At 51.4% G+C, this 17921-nt stretch overlaps 1 protein-coding gene across 1 annotated transcript; it reads right to left on the bottom strand.

Annotated features, from left to right (window-relative positions):
* Positions 1–1642: 1642 nt before the first annotated feature.
* On the bottom strand, positions 1643–17863 carry NCSTN (nicastrin). Its single transcript, XM_059490287.1, has 17 exons — positions 17724–17863; positions 16555–16659; positions 14945–15068; positions 14016–14134; positions 13132–13277; positions 12749–12902; positions 11386–11495; positions 10235–10387; positions 9464–9568; positions 9212–9289; positions 8143–8312; positions 6514–6616; positions 5544–5639; positions 5172–5259; positions 4512–4663; positions 3432–3644; positions 1643–2453 (listed from the first exon to the last, which is right to left on the bottom strand). Exons 1-17 carry the CDS (start codon positions 17833–17835, stop codon positions 2331–2333), a joined length of 2151 nt encoding a protein of 716 aa, XP_059346270.1. The 5' UTR covers positions 17836–17863; the 3' UTR covers positions 1643–2330.
* Between the last annotated feature and the right edge of the window lie 58 nt (positions 17864–17921).

Below are 17921 nucleotides of genomic sequence, written 5' to 3' on the forward strand. Positions count from 1 at the left end.
GACAGGAGACAGGGACAGGGACGGGGACGGGAGAGTGGGACAGGGACAGACGAGGGGGACAGGAGAGAGGGACAGGGACGGCAGAGAGGGACAGGGACAGCGGTGGGAGAAGGGGACAAGGATTGGGATTGCAGATGGGGACAGGAGAGAGGGAAAGGGACTGGACGTGGGTACAGGGACGGGAGAGGGGGACGGGGACAAGAGATGGGGACAGGAGAGAGGGAAAGGGACAGGGACTGGAGATGGCGACAAGGACGGGGACAAGGGACAAGGACGAGAGATGGGGACAGTGACGGGGACAGGAGAGGGGGACAGGAAGAGGGATGGGAGATGGGGACAGCGACAAGACAGAGGGACAGGACATGAGGACAGCGACAGGGACAGGAGATGGGGACAAGGACAGCCCCAGGAGATGGGACAGGGAATGCAGCGCGGAAAGAGCCCGGAGCGGCTCCCGGCAGAGCCGCACCCCAAATCCCCATCCCTCATTCCCGAATCCCCTCCCCGCCACCCCCAGGGGATTTTTTGGGATCGTTCCCGGCGCCTCCCGCATCCATCACTCCCCAAATCCCGAATCCCAAATCCACATCCATCATCCCATATCCTACATTCCCAAATCCCAAGTCCCAAATCCACATCCATCACCGCAAATCCCGAATCCCAATTCCCGAATCCCAAATCCACATCCATCACCCCCAGTCCCACATTCCCAATTCCCGAATCCCAAATCCACATCCATCACCCCCAGTCCCACATTCCAGCCCCGATTCCCCTCCCCTCCTCCCCGCGGGGATGTTTTGGGATCGTTCCCGGCGCGGCCGCAGCTGATCCCGGCGGCTCCGGGCGCGATTCCAGCCGGGAACGAGCGGAGCCGTCCCAGCGCTTCCCACCGGGAATTCCGGGCGCTCCTCCCGCCCTGGATCCTCTGGAATGGGATCGGGGGCTCCGGGCCGATCCCAAAAGGGAACCGGGATCGGAGAAATTCCCGGGAATTCCCTTCGGGATGCTCCCGGCTCAGCTTTTCCCCCTTTTCCCTGCCGGGATTCCCGCCTGGAATTGCCGGGAATGGGGGATCCCAGCCAGGGATGTGCTCGGACCCCAAAAATCCCAAAAATCCCGCGGAGCTGGGAAGGGTCCGCTGGAATTTTGGTCATTCCCAGTCCCGGGAATTCCCGGGATTTCGGTCATTCCCAGTCCTGAGATTTCCCAGGATTTCGGTCATTCCCAGTCCTGAGAATTCCCGGGATTTTGTTCATTCCCAGCCCCGAGAATTCCCGGAATTTTTGGTCATTCCCAGTCCTGAGAATTTCCAGCTCAATACCCCAAATTTCCAGCCCATTATCCCAAACTTCCAGCCCGTTATCCCAAATTCCCGGCTCAATATCCCAAATTTCCAGCCCATTGTCCCGAATTCCTGGCCCATTATCCCGAATTTCCAGCCCAATATCCCAAATTTCCAGCCCATTATCCCAAATTTTGGCTCCGTCCCTTCCTTCCCATTCTGTTATCCCAAAGCTTTTTTTCCCCAACCTGCTCCTCCTTTTCCATGAATTATTTGGGATCCAAATCCCATCCCCGTTATCCAATCCCAAATTCCCCGGATTCCCAGCGTTTGATGGAAAAAAAACTGGAAATAAAAAAGTTTCCTTGGGAATTCCACGGATTTATTTATAATATTTACAAATCCCAGGGAAAAAAAAGGGAATTTTTCCGTCGGGACATTCCCAGACCCTTTGGAATTCCTCACAATTCCCAAAAAGCTCCACCCTGGGAAACAGGATGGGCCCAACTGGGAATTCTTGGAATATTTTGGGAATTTTTTGCTCGGGGCATCAAATCCAAACAGGAATTTTGGGAATTCTCCCCCCAGGGCATCGATCCCACCTGGAATTCCGGGAATTTCCCAGGAACACCTCTGGCATTTCCAGCTCTGGGGGAATTCCCTCCCAAGGCTTTTCCTGGAAGTTTCCCTGGATTTCCCAGGTGATTTTCCCGGATTTTCCTGCAGGTTTTCCCTGAATTTTCCAGGATGCTTTTCCGGATTTTCCTGGAGGTTTTCCCGGATTTTCCAGGCGGTTTTTCCCCAGATTTTCCAGGAGGTTTCCCTGGGATTTTCCAGGCGGTTTTCCGGGATTTTCCCAGGAGGGTTTCCCTGGGATTTTCCAGGAAGCTTTTCCTGGATTTTCCAGGTGGTTTTCTGGGATTTTCTCCGGGATTTTCCAGGCAGTTTTTCTGGGATTTCCCAGGCAGTTTTCCTGAATTTTCCCGGCTGTTTTCCCAGAGTTTTCCAGGCAGTTTTCCTGGATTTTCCAGGTGTTTTTCCGGGATTTTCAGTACCCAGAGGATCCGGGAGGGGCCGGGATCCCGAAGAGCAGCGAGGCCTTGGAGTTGATGAGGAAGGTGCCGAGCAGGGACAGGAGCAGCACCAGCACCCCCAGCGCCAGCGTCAGCAGCTGCGGGAAATTTGGGAAAATTGGGATACTTGGGATGTTTGGGATACTTGGGAATTTGGGATGTTTGTTTGGGATGTTTGGGATATTGGGAATTGGGGAATTGGGATGTTGGGAATTGGGAATTTGGGGGTTTGGGATCGCCCCAGGGATCTCTGGGATGTGGATTTGGGATCTGCAGGGACAGCAGCAGCACCAGCACCCCCAGCACCAGCGTCAGCAGCTGGAAAAACGGGAATTTGGGATGTTTTGGATATTTGGGATGTTGGGCCTATTGGGAATTTGGGATATTGGGAATTTAGGGTATTCAGGATATTGGGAATTTGAGATATTAGGATATTAGGGATATTGGGAGTTGAGGTATTGTGGATTGGGAATTTCGGATATTGGGAATTTTGGAGATTTGGGATTAGGGATTTGGGAATTGGGTGATTTGGAATATTGGGGAATTCAGGGATTTGGGATATTGGGGATACTGGGAATTGAGATATTGGAGATTTGGGAATTGAGGATATTGGGGATTTGGGATACTGGGAATTTGGGGATTTGCGCTATTGGGCATTGGGAATTGGGGATATTGTGGATTTGGAATACTAGGGCTATTGGGAATTAGGGACATTGAGGATTGGGAATTTCGGATATTTGGGATTTGGGCTATTGGGAATTTAGAAGATTTGGGAATTTGGGATAGTGAGGATTAGGGATTTGGGAATTTGGTGATTTGGAATATTGAGAAAATCGGGGATTTGGGATATTGGGAATACTGGGAATTGAGGATATTGGGATACTGAGAATTTGGGGATTTGAGACACTGGGAATTCAGGAGATTGGGGATTTGGGATACTGGGAATTGAGGATTTGGGAATTTGGGATACGGGGGATTTGGGAATTGAGGACATTGGGACACAGGGAATTTGGGGACGGGGATAAACCCAGGGTCCCTCCCTGTCCCTGTGTCCCCTCCCTGTCCCCCCGTGTCACCTCCAGCTCCCTGCTGGCCACCAGGAAGATCCGGGCCCTGATGTCCTTCCAGCGGCTCTCGGTCCACGTGGAGAATTCCCGGGAATCCCAGCGGCGCAGCTCAAAGGCCGGGGACAGCGCCGGGGACAGACGGACTCCGGAGCGGACGCAGCCGGGAACGCGGGACGAGGAATTGCCGTCCAGCGGGCCCTGCACCCACCAGTACTCGTACAGCTGGGAAAATGGGAATGAAACGTGGAAAAATGGGAATTATACAGGGAAAAATGGGAACGACAGCTGGGAAAATGGGAATTATACAGGGAAAAGTGGTAATGACAGGCAGGGAGAGCAGGGCCGGGGACAGACGGACACCGGAGCGGACACAGACGGGAATTCTGGATGTGGAATTGCCGTCCAGGGGGCCCTGCACCCACCAGTACTCGTACAGCTGGGAATGGCACACAGAAAAAATGGGAATTACAGCTGGGAAATGGGAATTGCACAGAGAAAAATGGGAATTATACACAGAGAAATAGGAACGAGAAGAGGGAAATGGGAATTACACGTGGGAGAGTGCGAACTACAGCTGGTGAAACCGGAATCACACGTGGAAAACCCAACTGCCCTCCCAGTACCAACCCCGTTATCCCCAATCCCGGATTACCTCGGGCATGGTTCCGGGTGTTTTCCTGGGATTCTGGCACTGCTCCCGTTATCCCAAATCCCCAATCCCAATCCCCAATCCCGGATTACCTCGGGCATGGTTCCGGGTGTTTTCCTGGGATTCTGGCACTGCTCCCGTTATCCCCAATCCCATTATCCCGTTATCCCGGATTACCTCGGGCATGGTTCCGGGTGTTTTCCTGGGATTCTGGCACTGCTCCCGTTATCCCAAATCCCCAATCCCAATCCCCAATCCCGGATTACCTCGGGCATGGTTCCGGGTGTTTTCCTGGGATTCTGGCACTGCTCCCGTTATCCCAAATCCCCAATCCCCAATCCCGGATTACCTCGGGCATGGTTCCAGGTGTTTTCCTGGGATTCTGGCACTGCTCCCGTTATCCCAAATCCCCAATCCTGTTATCCCCAATCCCGGATTACCTCGGGCATGGTTCCGGGTGTTTTCCCGGGATTCTGGCACTGCTCCCGGCTCAGGTTGGCGCTGATCCCGGTCAGGTTCCCCAGCACCGCCTGCAGCAGCTGCGTCGTGTTGGTGGGGCTGGACACGGCCACGTAGTGCTGGGGAAACGGGCCTGGGAAAACGGGAATAACACGGGAAAAATGAGATTGGGAACGGGGGAAATGGGAAAAATGGGATTGGGAGAAATGGGATTGGGAATGGCGAAAATGGGATTGGGAATGGGAATTCTGGCTCTGGGCAATGGGAGAAATGGGATTGGGAACTGGAATTACAACTCTGGGGAATGGGGGAAAACGGGATTGGGAATGGGAATTCTGGCCCTAGGGAATCACAGCTAGAAAAACGGGGATTGGAGATTGGGAAAAACACAAATCACAGCCAGGAAAAATGGGAATTACAACTGGGAAAAATGGGAGTTACAGGGAGGAAAAGTGGGGATCGCAGCCGAGAAAAGTGCGGATCCCAGGCAGAAAAAATGGGAATTATAACTGGGAAAAACGGGGATCACAGCTCATAGGAATCTCAGCAGGAAAATGGGAATCCCAGCAGGAGAAGGAGGAATTCCAGCTGGGAATCCCAGCAGGAAAAGCGGGAATGGGGATCTCTCCATGTCTGCTCACCCAGGATTCCCTTCTGGTCGGGTTTGATCAGGGACTGGAACCAGGAGTTGTTGGAGTTGAGCAGGAACCCAAAGAGCAGCCGAGCGACCTGGGGGGGAAACCCCGGAATTCCATCAGGGAAAAGGGGCCAGGAAAATGGGGAATTCCAGGAAAGTGGGGAATTCCAGGAAAATTGGGGATTCTGATTCCAGGGATCCCAGGAAAATTGGGAATTCCAGGCCAGCTGTGGATTCCCACCGCAGCATTCCCAGCAGGAACTTCCATCATTCATTCCCCTCATTCCCACCGTACATTCCTATCACTCATTCCCACCATTCCCGTCAGGAATTCCCACCATTAACTCCCACCGTTAATTCCCATCACAATTCCTACCGTTTTCTCATCCGCCCGGATGTTCTCGGTTCCGTTTTGTCCCCCGGCCAGCGAGAACAGAGCCCGGGCCACCAGCGTGCCCACCCTGGCCAGGGCCTGGAGAACGGGACAAACACGGGAATTACGGGAATTCCAGGAATTCTGAGAGAACGTCCGGACCTTGTCCCAGCGCTCCCGGGTCCCTCCTGCCCTCGTTCCCGGATTTTCCCTCCTCTCCCCATTCCCAAATCTCTTGGGATTTATTCCTGCCCTCGTTCCTGGATTTTCCCTCCTCTCCCCATTCCCAAATCCCTCAGGATTTATTCCTGACCTCGTTCCCGGATTTTCCCTCCTCTCCCCATTCCCAAATCCCTCAGGATTTATCCCCAACCCTTTTCCAAGGTTTTCTCTCTCTCCCCATTCCCAAATCCCTCCCAGCTCCTTCCCAACTTTCCCCCACCTTCTTCCCAACTTTCCCCCCCCTCCAATTCCCATTCCTGCCCAGATCCTGAATCGCAGGAATCCCCTGGATCCCAAATCTCAAGAATCCCTTGGATCTCAAGTCCTGGATCCCAAACCCCAGCAATCCCCTGGATCCCAAATCCCAGGAATCCCCCAAATCCCAGATCTCAAACCCCAGCAATCCCCCAGATCCCAGGAATCCCCTGGATCCCAGGAATTCCCTGGATCCCAGGACTTCCCCAGATCCCAAATCCCGAATCCCAAACCCCAGGAATCCCAGCTCCCAAACCCCAGGAATTCTCAGCTCTCGAATCCCAGGAATCCCCTGGATCTCAAGTCCCAGATCCCAAACCCCAGGAATCCCCCGGATCCCAGAACCCAGAAATCCCCCAAATCCCAAACCCCAAGAATTCCCATCTCCCAAACCCCAGGAATCTCCCGGATCCCAAGTCCTGGACCCCAAACCCCAGGAATCCTTCGGATCCCCCAAACCCCAGGAATTCCCAGAATTCCGGGAATTCCGCGGGACCTTGGCGGTGTCGGTGACGTGCTCCAGCTGCTCCTCGGGGCTCATTCCCTCGGGATAACGCAGCCCGATGCTCTCGGCCGTGTCGTAGATGCTCTGGAAGTACCTGGGAACAAAACGCGGGAAAACCTGGGAACAAAATCTGGGAAAAACCCAGGAAAAACCTGGGAACAAAATCCAGGAAAAATCCTGGAAAAATCCAGAAAATATCCGCGAAAAATCTGGGAAATATCCGGGAACAAAATCCAGGAAAAACCCACGAAAAATCTGGGAACAAAATCCAGGAGAAATTTGGGAAAAATCCGGGAAAAATCCAGGAAAAATCTTGGGAAAAATACAGGAAAGATCTCGGAAAAATCTGGGAACAAAGTCCAGGAAAAATGCGGGATTCCCAAATTCCCGCTGCAGATCCCTGAATTCCTTCGGAAAACCCAGACCGGGGTCACAGGGGGTGATCCCAAAAAAGCCCCGGAAGTGCAGAGCAATCGGTGGGGAAATAATTCCATGGAAAATTCCAGGAGCAGCCTCCACATTCCATGAGCTGGGAATGGGAAAATTCCCAAAGGATCCATGGAAAAGATGGGAATTCCAAGGGGTTTTATCAATTCATTTTATCCAACGACGGCTGATCCTGGCTGGAACTCCAAGGGAATTCCAGATTCCAGGAACGCTGGGATGATCCCGAGGGATGCCGGAGCTGGGATTTGGGATTTTTGGGATTCCCAAATTCCCGCTGCAGATCCCAAAATTCCTTCGGAAAACCCAGACCGGGGTCACGGGGGGTGATCCCAAAAAAGCCCCGGAAGGGGAGAGGAATCAGCAGGGCGAGAATTCCACGGAAAATTCCAGGAGCAGCCTCCGGAAGCGCAGCTGCGGCTCCGGCGCCGCCGGGCTCAGGGCCAGGAACGTTCTCCCGAAAAAAGCCGGAATTTCCTCTCGCCTGTCCGAGCAATTCCCTGCCGCCCTTCCGAGCATTCCCGGGAAGGGAAGCTCCCACGGGAAGGGACGGATCCCGCTGCAATGGCTAGAATTCCCAGATTTCTGGGATGGAATTCCCACGGGAAGAGACGGATCCCGCTGGAAATCCTGGATTTGAGGGATGGGATTCCTGCGGGATCCTGCTGGAATGGCCGGAATTCCTGGATTTGTACCTGTTCCAGAATTCCTGGATTTTTTTGCCTGTTCTGGAATTCCCAGGATTCCCAGATTTACCTGTCCCAGAATTCCTGGAATTTCCAGTTTTACCTGCCCTGCAACTCTCAGATTTACTCGCACCAGAATTCCCAGATTTACCTGTCCCACAATTCCGGGCGTTCGCAGATTTACCTGTCCTGGAATTACCGGCATTCCCGGTTTTACCTGTCCCAGAATTCCTGTCGTTCCCAGGTTTACCTGTCCCACAATTCCGGGCGTTCGCAGATTTACCTGTCCTGGAATTCCCGGCATTCCCGGTTTTACCTGTCCCAGAATTCCTGTCGTTCCCAGGTTTACCTGTCCTGGAATTCCCGGCATTCCCGGTTTTACCTGTCCCAGAATTCCTGTCGTTCCCAGATTTACCTGTCCCGGAATTCCCGGATTTTACCCGTCCCAGAATTCCCGGATTTTACCTGTCCCACCATTCCCGTATTTTACCTGTTCCAGAACCCCGCCCGGTGGTCGCTCAGCACCGCCCCCGGGATGCTCCGGGACCTCAGGAACCTCTGGAATGACGAGGGGGGGAGGGGCTGGGACACGCCCGGCTCCTGCACGGAAACCCCGGAGCTGGAACCGGAGTCCTGGAGCTTGGAAAGGAGATCCCGGACCTGGAAAAACAACGGGAATTCCTATTGGGAATGACGGGAACGATGGGAATGACAATGGAAATAACAACGGGAATAACAACGGGAATAACAACGGGAATAACAACAAGAATAACGGGAATAACGGGAATGATGAGAGGTTCTGGGATGTGGGGAAACCCCAGAGCCGGAGCCAGACCTCTGGAGCTTGGAAAGGAGATCCCGGACCTGGAAAAACAATGGGAATTCCCATTGGGAATGACAGGAACGATGGGAATGACAACGGGAATAACAACAGGAATAACGGGAATAACGGGAATCCTGAGGGTTTCTGGGATGTGGGGAAACCCCGGAGCTGGAACCGGAGCTGTGGAGCTTGGAAAGGAGATCCCGGACCTGGGAAAACAATGGGAATTCCTATTGGGAATGACGGGAATGATGGGAATGACAACGGGAATAATGGGAATCCTGAGGGTTTCTGGGATGTGGGGAAACCCCGGAGCTGGAGCTGCTGCTCTGGAGCTTGGAAAGGAGATCCCAGACCTGGAAAAACAAGGAAATGCTGGGAAAAATGCTGGGAATAGCAATGGGAATGACAAGAATAACGAGGATCCTGAGGGGCTCTGGGATGTGGGGAAACCCTGGAGCTGGAACCGCAGCTCTGGAGCTTGGAAAGGAGATCCCAGACCTGGAAAAACACCGGGAATAACAATGGGAATAACGGGAATAACAATGGGAATGACGGGGGGCTTTGGGATGTGGGGAAACTCCGGAACCAGAACTGGAGTTCTGGAGCTTGTAAAGGAGCTCCCGGACCTGGGAAAACACCGAGAATTCCTATTGGGAATGCTGGGAATAACGGCATTCCCTGGGATGGGGAACATTCCCAGGATTGAGAACATTCCCAGGGATGCCAGGCTCACCTGCTCATCCACGGATTGGTTCCGGCGGGAGACGGGATCCGTGTGCATCCAGAGCTCGGAATTGTTCATCAGGGACACCTGGAAAACAGCCAGGGGGGGGAAATGTGGGAAAAATCAGGGATGGGGTGGGAATTCCTGGGAAAAACCAGAATTGGGAATGGGAAATTCAGGGAAAACTTGGGAAATCCCAGGGAAATCAGGGAATTCCCAGGACAGGATCCCGGGAACGTTCCCCCCCCGGAAGCCCCGGACCTGTCCCAGCTCCAGGAAGGCGCCGATGTTCTCCAGGCGCAGCGGGAACTTCTCCTGCTCCATGTCAAACACCAGGCGCGAGCTGCCGATGTAATCAAAGCTCTCCTGGGAAAGGGAACGGAATGACGGCAGTGGGAAATGGGAATGGGGAAATGGGGAAATGGGGAAAAGGGGAATGGGGAAACGGGAATGGGAAAGGGGAAAGGAAAAGGAAAAGCAAAATGGGAAAGGGGAAAGGAAAAGCAAAATGGGAAAGGGAAAGAAAAAGAGGGAAAGGGAAAGGGGAGAAGGGGAATGGGAAAAGGGAAAGGGGAAATAAGAATGGGGAAATGGAAATGGGAAAGGGTGGAAATGGAAAAGGGAGAAAAGAAAGCGGAAAGGGAAATGGGGAAAACGGGAATGGGGGAATGGGAAAAGGGGAAAAGGGGAATGGGAAAGGGGGGAAATGGGAAAGGGGAATGGGGAAAGGGAAAGGGGAAAGGAAAAGGGGAAAACAAGGAAAAAGAAAAAGGGGAAAGAGGAAATACAAAAGAGAAAATGGAAATGGAAAAGAGAAAAGGGAAAGGAAAAAACAAGAAATGAAAGAGAAAGAAATGGAAAAGAAAGAGAATGGAGAAAAGGGGAAAAACCAAAAAACAGAGCCAGTCCCACCCAAAACCCCAGGAAAAACCCGTTCCCAAGGGCTGGGACTGATCCCAAAGATCCAGAGCTGGATCCTGGGATTGATCCCAAGGATCCTGGGCTGGATTGCCCTGGAATTCCGTGTCTCACCCCCTGGAAGAAGACGAAGAGCACGTTCCTGGGCAGGCTCTGGGCGCCGGGGGCTCCGTGCAGGGCCTGTGCCGCCGCCAGCAGCGCCACGAAGGAGCCGACGGCGGCCTCGGCCCCCGGGGCCACGTTCCAGAAAAACGAGTGGCTGTCCACCTGGAAAATGGGGAAAATAATGGGAAAAATAATGGGAACGTTCCAGAAAAACGAGTGGCTGTCCACCTGGAAAATGGGGAAAATAATGGGAAAAATAATGGGAACGTTCCAGAAAAACGAGGGGCTGTCCACCTGGAAAATGGGGAAAATAATGGGAATGTTCTGGAAACAGGGAATATCCCAGAAAAATGAGTGGCTGTCCACCTGGGAAAGGCAAAAAATAATGGGAATGTTCCAGAAAAACGAGTGGCTGCCCACCTGGAAAACATGGAATAATGGGAAAAATAATGGGAATGTTCTGGAAAAACGAGTGGCTGTCCACCTGGAAAACAGGGAATGTTCCAGAAAAATGGGAATGGGACAGGGAAACGAGTGGCTGTCCACCTGGGAAATGGGAAAAATGGGAAAAATAATGGGAATGTTCCAGAAAAATGAGTGGCTGTCCACCTGGTAAACACCAGGAATGGGACAGGGAACATCCTTGAAATACAACACAATGGGATTTTCATTGGGATTTTTCCAGGGATTTTCAAAGGATTTTTCCAGGGATTTCTCCATGATTTCCCCGTGATTCTCCCAGAGATGTTCCCAGGATTTCCCCAGAAATTCCCCATAATTTTCCCCAGGATTTCCCCATGATTTCCCCCACAATTTTCCCAGAAACGCCCCCAGATTCTTCCCATGATTTTTCCAGGAATCTCACCATGATTTCCCCGGGATCTTCCCCAGGAATTTCCCCAAGCTTCTTCCCATCATTTCCCTACGATTTCCCCGTGATGTTTCCAAAGATGTTCCCAGGGTTTTCCCCACAATTTCCCCACAACTTCCCCAGGATTTTCCCAGATTTTTCCCGTGATTTCCCCATAATTTCCCCACGACTTGTCCCAGGATTTTTCCCGTAATTCCCCCAGGATTTTTCCCAGACTTTTCCCACAATTTCCCCATTATTTCCCCACAATTTTCCCCAGCGTTTCCCCAGGAATTCCAGGTCCACTCACCCTGGTGGCCGCCAGCACCACGCGCTGCTCGGGCTGCAGCCGCCCCGAGGCGTTGATGGGCTGCAGGGAGCTCCAGACATTGAAATCCAGCAGGGGGTCACACACGATCTCTGGGAACGGGAAAACATGGAAAACGTCCCAGGGGTTGGGAAAAACCCAGGCAAAAACCAGGAAATTCTGATAAAAATGGGATTTCTGTGGGAGCTTTTACGGAGGAAATGAAAGGGATTGGTGGGATTCAGGGAGCTCCAGATTCCCGGGATCTCCACAGGATTTATCCAGGGTTCTCCCAGGATTTTCCTGGAATTTTCCTGAGATTTCCCAAGGATTTCCTCAGCATTGTCCTGGGATTTCCTAGGATTGGATCCCAGGATGTTCTTGTGATTTCCCAGGATTTCCCCAGGTTTTCACTGGGATTTCCCCAGGATTTCCCTGTGACTTCCTGAGGATTTTCCCCAAGATTTATCCAGTATATTTCCCCATGATTTCCCTGTGTTTTTCCCAGATTCCCCAGAGTTTCCCTGTGATTTCTCCAGGATTTTCCCCATGATTTTCTCAGGGTTTTTCCCAGATTCCCCAGGATTTCCTTGTGGTTTTCCCAGGATTTCCCCAGGACTTCTCCAGTATTTCCCTGTGATTTTCCCAGAATTTCTCTGTGATTTCTCCAGGATTTCCCCATGATTTCCTCAGGGTTTTCCCCAGAATTTCCCCAGGATTTCCCTGTGTTTTTCTCAGGATTTCCCCATGATTTCCTCAGGGTTTTTCCCAGATTCCCCAGGTATTCCCTGTGGTTTCCCTGTGACTTCCCCAGGATTTCCCCAAGATTTCCTCAGGGTTTTCCCAGAATTTCCCTGCGATTCCTCCAGGATTTCCACATTATCTCCTCAGGGTTTCTCCCAGATTCCCCAGAATTTCCTTGGGGTTTTCCCAGAATTTCTCTGTGATTTCTCCAGGATTTCCCCATGATTTCCTCAGGGTTTTCCCCAGGATTTCCCTGTGAATTTCCCCAGGATTTCCCTATGAATTTCCCCAGGATTTCCCTGTGAATTTCCCCAGGATTTCCCTCTGTTTTCCCCAGGATTTCCCTGTGAATTTCCCTGTGAATTTCCCCAGGATTTCCCCACGTTTTTCTCAAACTCCCCCAGGATTTGGGCTGCTGACCGGGGTTGATGCTGAAGGCGCTCTGCAGCCCCATTGCAGCCCCAGCAATGCATGACTCACCTGGGTTGATGCTGAAGGCGCACTGCAGCCCCATTGCAGCCCCAGTGCAGCCCCAGCAATGCGTGACTCACCCGGGTTGATGCTGAAGGTGCTCTGCAGCCCCATTGCAGCCCCAGTGCAGCCCCAGCAATGCGTGACTCACCCGGGTTGATGCTGAAGGCGCTCTGCAGCGAGCTGCGGCGCATGCAGGTGACGGTGCTGGCTGCAGCGTGCATGTGGGACTGCAGCTGCATGGCGCACAGCGGGAACTGCGGCGCTGAGCCCCCGGGGCCCGGCACGTTGTGGGCCTGGTAACACTGGCAACAAACGCGGCGTGTTACTCCTTATTTTTATAGAATTTAAACATTTTTTGGCTCTTTTTTCCTGGCTTTTTAATGGATTCGTAATGGAATTTTTAAGATTTTTCAACGGATTTCTATCATTTTTTAAATTAAATTTTAACGGACTTTACTGCGCTTAAACGAATTTTAAAGAACTTTTAATGGATTTTTAATGGGATTTTCCCCCACCTCGTGTTCCTCTCACCTCTTTGATGAGCTGGGTCTCGTTGGCGTCCTGCAGCAGGAAAATGGGGAAGGGAAAATCCTCATAGGAGACCCCGGAGCCACCTGGGTTCCACTGGGAGCCGTTGCAGTGAGCAAATTGAGGGCCGTAGGTGTCTGAATATACCCCTAAAAAATGAGGGAAAAACGGTAAAAAAAGGGTAAAAATTGGCCAGGAACTGTGGGCTGTAGGTGTCTGAATACATCCCTAAAAAAATGGGGGAAAAATGGTGAAAAATGGGTAAAAATTTGGGCAAGAAATGGGGAAAAACAGAGCAAGAACTGTGGCCTGTAGGTGTCTGAGTAAACACTTGAAAAATGGGGGGAAAATGGGAAAAAATGGGTAAAAACTGGGCAAAAACCCAGAGCTGTTGCAGTGAGCAAACTGGGGGCTGTAGGTGTGTGAATAAACACCTGAAAAACAGGGGTAAAATGGTAAAAAAAAGGGTAAAAATTGGCCAGGAACTGTGGGCTGTAGGTGTCTGAATACATCCCTAAAAAAAGGGGGGAGAAAAGGGAAAAAATGGGAAAAAACAGGCAAAGAACAGTGGCCCGTAGGTGTCTGAGTAAACCACCTGGAAAATGGGGGAAAAATGGGAAAAAAGGTGAAAAAGTCAAAAAGAACAGTAAAAAAATGGAATAAAATGGGGAAAAACAGGGGAAGAAAGAATGGGGGAGAAAATGGGAAAAAAGAGGGGAAAAATGGGGGGAAAACTCAAGAAAAAAATGGGAGAAAAATGTGAAGAAACACAGAAAATGAAGGAAAAAAATGGGAAAAAAAAAGGGAAAAAATGGAGAAAAATATGAAAAAAATGGGAAAAAGCAGGAGGGAAAAAGCAGAGGGGAAAAGTTGGGAATTTTGCTCACCAAATCCATCGTTGGGACATTTCAATCCTGGGGAAAATCCTTGGGAAGGGGCGGGAGAGGCAGCGGCCACGGCCAGGCCTGAAATCCGGGAGGATCCTTTCAGCTGCATCAAAACGTCCCTGGAAATGGGGAAAAGGGGCTGGAATTTGGAATTTACCCATGAATAATTGAAATCTGGGGATAAATCAAGGAAATGAAGGAAAAAATGAAATTTTCCTTCCATGTGAAAGTGAAACCCAGGAAAAAATCAAGGGGAATTAAGGATAAATCCTGGGATTTTTATCTTGTGAGGGCACAAAATGGCGGAAAACCAACAAGGCTGGAAATTCCCCTGAGGTGGAGAAAAACCTTGCTGGAAATGGGAAAATGGGGCTGGAATTTGGGATTTATCCACGAATAATTCAAATCTGAGGATAAATCAAGGAAATGAAGAAAAAAAATCCCAGGAATTTTATCTTGTGACGGCCCAAAATGGTGGAAAACCGACAAGGCCAAAAATCCTGGAATTTCCCTTCAGGTTCAACAAAACTTCCCTGAAAATGGGGAAAAAGGGGCTGGAATTGGGGATTTATACATAAGGAAATAGAAATTTGGAGATAAAGCTAGGAAATCAGGGGAAAATCCCTTGGAAAAATCATGGAAGGGCCTAAAACGAGGGAAAAATCAACAGGGAGAAACTAAACTTCCAGCCACATCTTTCTTGCTTTTCCCAGAAGAAAGAGCCCCAAATCCATCCCAAGGTTTATTTTCCCTGTTTTTTTTTTTTTTAATCATGGATCAAATAATTGGATCTGAGAGTCCAATCCCACAAAAAAAAAAAAAAAAGCAGGAAAAGCAAAGTTTAGGAAGGAAAAAATCCCTGAAATCCCAGGAACGCCCGGAGCGCCTGGAAAAGGGGATTTGATCCCAAATTTTGGAGAAATTCCCACCTGGAGAAGAGGTTCCCGTCCAGCAGGACCATGTAGGGCGGGTGGGGACCCTTGGACAGGGCCCACTCCAGGTCCTGCTCCTGCTCCACCACGTGGATCACGCCCGTGTCCCCGCTCAGCGAGGCTGCCAGGGAAAAACGGGATCAGAGCCTCGGAATTCCCAGAATTCCCATGAAAAATCCATGGATTCCCATAGAGCACCATGGCAGGGGGATGAGGGATCGAGGGGAAGAGGTGTGGGGTGGAAACGTGGGATTTGTCCCCTCAGAAATCCCCAAATTCCCACAAAAATCCATGGATTGCCATGGAACACCATGGCAGGGGGATGAGGGGTATTGGGGAAGAGCTGTGGGGTGGAAATGCGGGATTTATCCCCTCAGAAATCCCAAAATTCCCACAAAAATCCATGGATTGCCATGGAACACCATGGCAGGGGGATGAGGGGTATTAGGGAAGAGCTGTGGGGTGGAAATGTGGGATTTGTCCCCTCAGAATTCCCAAAATTCCCATGAAAAACGCATGGGTTTCCATGGAATAGCTGGGGAGAGGGGTGAGGGGGAGCTGTGGGGTGGAAATGTGGGATTTGTCCCCTCAGAATTCCCAAAATTCCCATGAAAAACGCATGGGTTTCCATGGAATAGCTGGGGAGAGGGGTGAGGGAGAGCTGTGGGGTGGAAATGTGGGATTTGTCCCCTCAGAATTCCAGGGAATTACACAAAATCCTCAGGTTTCCCATGGAAAAGCAGGAAGGGGGGGATAAAGGATTTAGGGAAGAGCTGCGGGGTGGAAATGTGGGATTTGCCTCCTCAGAATTCCCAAAATTCTCTGGAAAACCATGGCAGAGACCTGAGGGATTTAGGGAAGAGCGAGAGGATGAAAATGTGGCATTTATCCCTTCAGAATTCCCAAAAATCTCTGGAAAAGATGGGCAGGGGGACGAGGGTTTTAGGGAAGAGCTGTGGGGCGGAAATGTGGGATTTGTCCCCTCAGAATTCCAGGGAATTTCTTCAAATCCCAAGCTATTCCATGGAAAAACAGGGCAGACAGATGATGAATTTGGGGAAGAGTTGTGGGATGGAAACGTGGGAATTGTCCCCTCAGAATTCCCCAGAACAGCAGAAGAGGGAAATGAGGAATTTAGGAAAGAGCTGCGGGGTGGAAATGTGGGATTTGTCCCCTCAGAATTCCCAAATTCCCCCACAAAACCCGTGGATTCCCATGGAATAGCAGGGGCGCGGGTGAGGGAGAGGTGTGAGGTGGAAATGTGGGATTTTTACCCTCAGAATTCCCCAAATTCCCTGGAAAACCAAGGCAGGGAGCTGAGGGGCTCCGACACTGCCAGCATCGCTGGGAGGCTCCCTCAGACACCCCCAACATTCCCAAAATTCCCAGATTTCCCAGGAATTCCCATTAACCTCACACTGGCAGCCGATCTGGTGGGTGGCACACAGCACCCCTCACACGCCCAGAGCCCTCTGGAATTCCCGAATTCCCAAATTTCCCAGGAATTCCTACATTTCTCACACTGGCAGGGAGGCTCCCTCACACCCCCAGCATTCCCAAATTCCCAGAAATTCCCAGAAATTCCCAGATTTTCCAGGATTTCTCACACTGGCAGCCGATCTGGTGCGTGGCGTTGAGCAGGCGCACGCAGGGCGCTGTGTGGTTCAGGGCGATGTAAATCTTCCTGTGCACGGAATTGCCATGGCAGGAACCTGGAAAATGGGATAAAAACTGGGAAAAACGGGAAAAGTGATGTAAATCTTCCTGTGCACCGAGTTCCCCTGGCAGGAACCTGGAAAATGGGATAAAAACTGGGAAAAACGGGAAAAGTGATGTAAATCTTCCTGTGCACCGAGTTCCCCTGGCAGGAACCTGGAAAATGGGATAAAAACTGGGAAAAATGGGATAAAAACTGGGAAAAAATGGGAAAAATGGGATAAAAACCAGGAATAACAATGTAAATTTTCCGGTGCACGGAATTGCCTTGGCAGGAACCTGGAAAATGGGATAAAAAATGGGAAAAATCACATAAGTCTTCCTGTGCATGGAATTGCCCTGGCAGGAACCTGGAAAACGGGATAAAAACTGGGAAAAACGGGAAAAGTGATGTAAATCTTCCTGTGCACCGAGTTCCCCTGGCAGGAACCTGGAAAATGGGATAAAAAATGGGATAAATGGGAAAAATGATGTAAATCTTCCTGTGCATGGAGATACCCTGGCAGGAACCTGGGAAAATGGGAAAAGTGGGATAAAAACCAGGATCAAAAACTGGGAAAAAACGGGATCAAGGACTGGGAATGACTGGGATTAGGGACTAGGAAAAACAGGACCAGGGACTGGGAATGGCACGGGAAAAACAGGTCAAAAACCAGGGAATGACTGGGATCAGGGACTGGGAATGGGGCAGGGAATAATGGGATCAAAAGCCAGGAATGGCACAAGAGAAATGGGATCAGAGACTGGGAAAAACTGGGATCAGAGACTGGGAATGGGCTGGGGAAAACCGGGGATCAGAACTTAGGAACAGGGCACGGAAAACGGAATAGGGCGGTTCAGAAACTGGGAATGGGGCAGGGAAAAACGGGATCAAAAGCCAGGAATGGCACGGGAAAAGTGGGATCAGGGACTGGGAATGGGCTGGGAAACGTGGGATTAGAACCTGGGAATGGGGCAGGGAAACACCGGGATCAGCGAGGGACACAGGGACCCCAAAAAGGGAACTGGGGACCCCAAAAGCGCCCCCGGGCCGCCCCTCCCCGCTCCCCTCAGGCCTCACCCGCCGCCAGCGCGGCCACGAGCAGCGCTCGGAGCATCCCCATGGAATTCCGGGCCGTTCCCGTGGAATCCCGGGCCATCCCCGGCGGATCCCGGCCCGGCCCCGCCGCCATCGCCGCCCGCGGCACCTCCACTTCCGCCATCCGCTTCCGGCATCCGGCGGAAGTGACGGAAGGAGCAGGAAGCAGCGGTGCCGCTT

Source organism: Ammospiza nelsoni, chromosome 28 (assembly GCF_027579445.1).
Source record: "Ammospiza nelsoni isolate bAmmNel1 chromosome 28, bAmmNel1.pri, whole genome shotgun sequence".
Taxonomy (NCBI): domain Eukaryota; kingdom Metazoa; phylum Chordata; class Aves; order Passeriformes; family Passerellidae; genus Ammospiza; species Ammospiza nelsoni.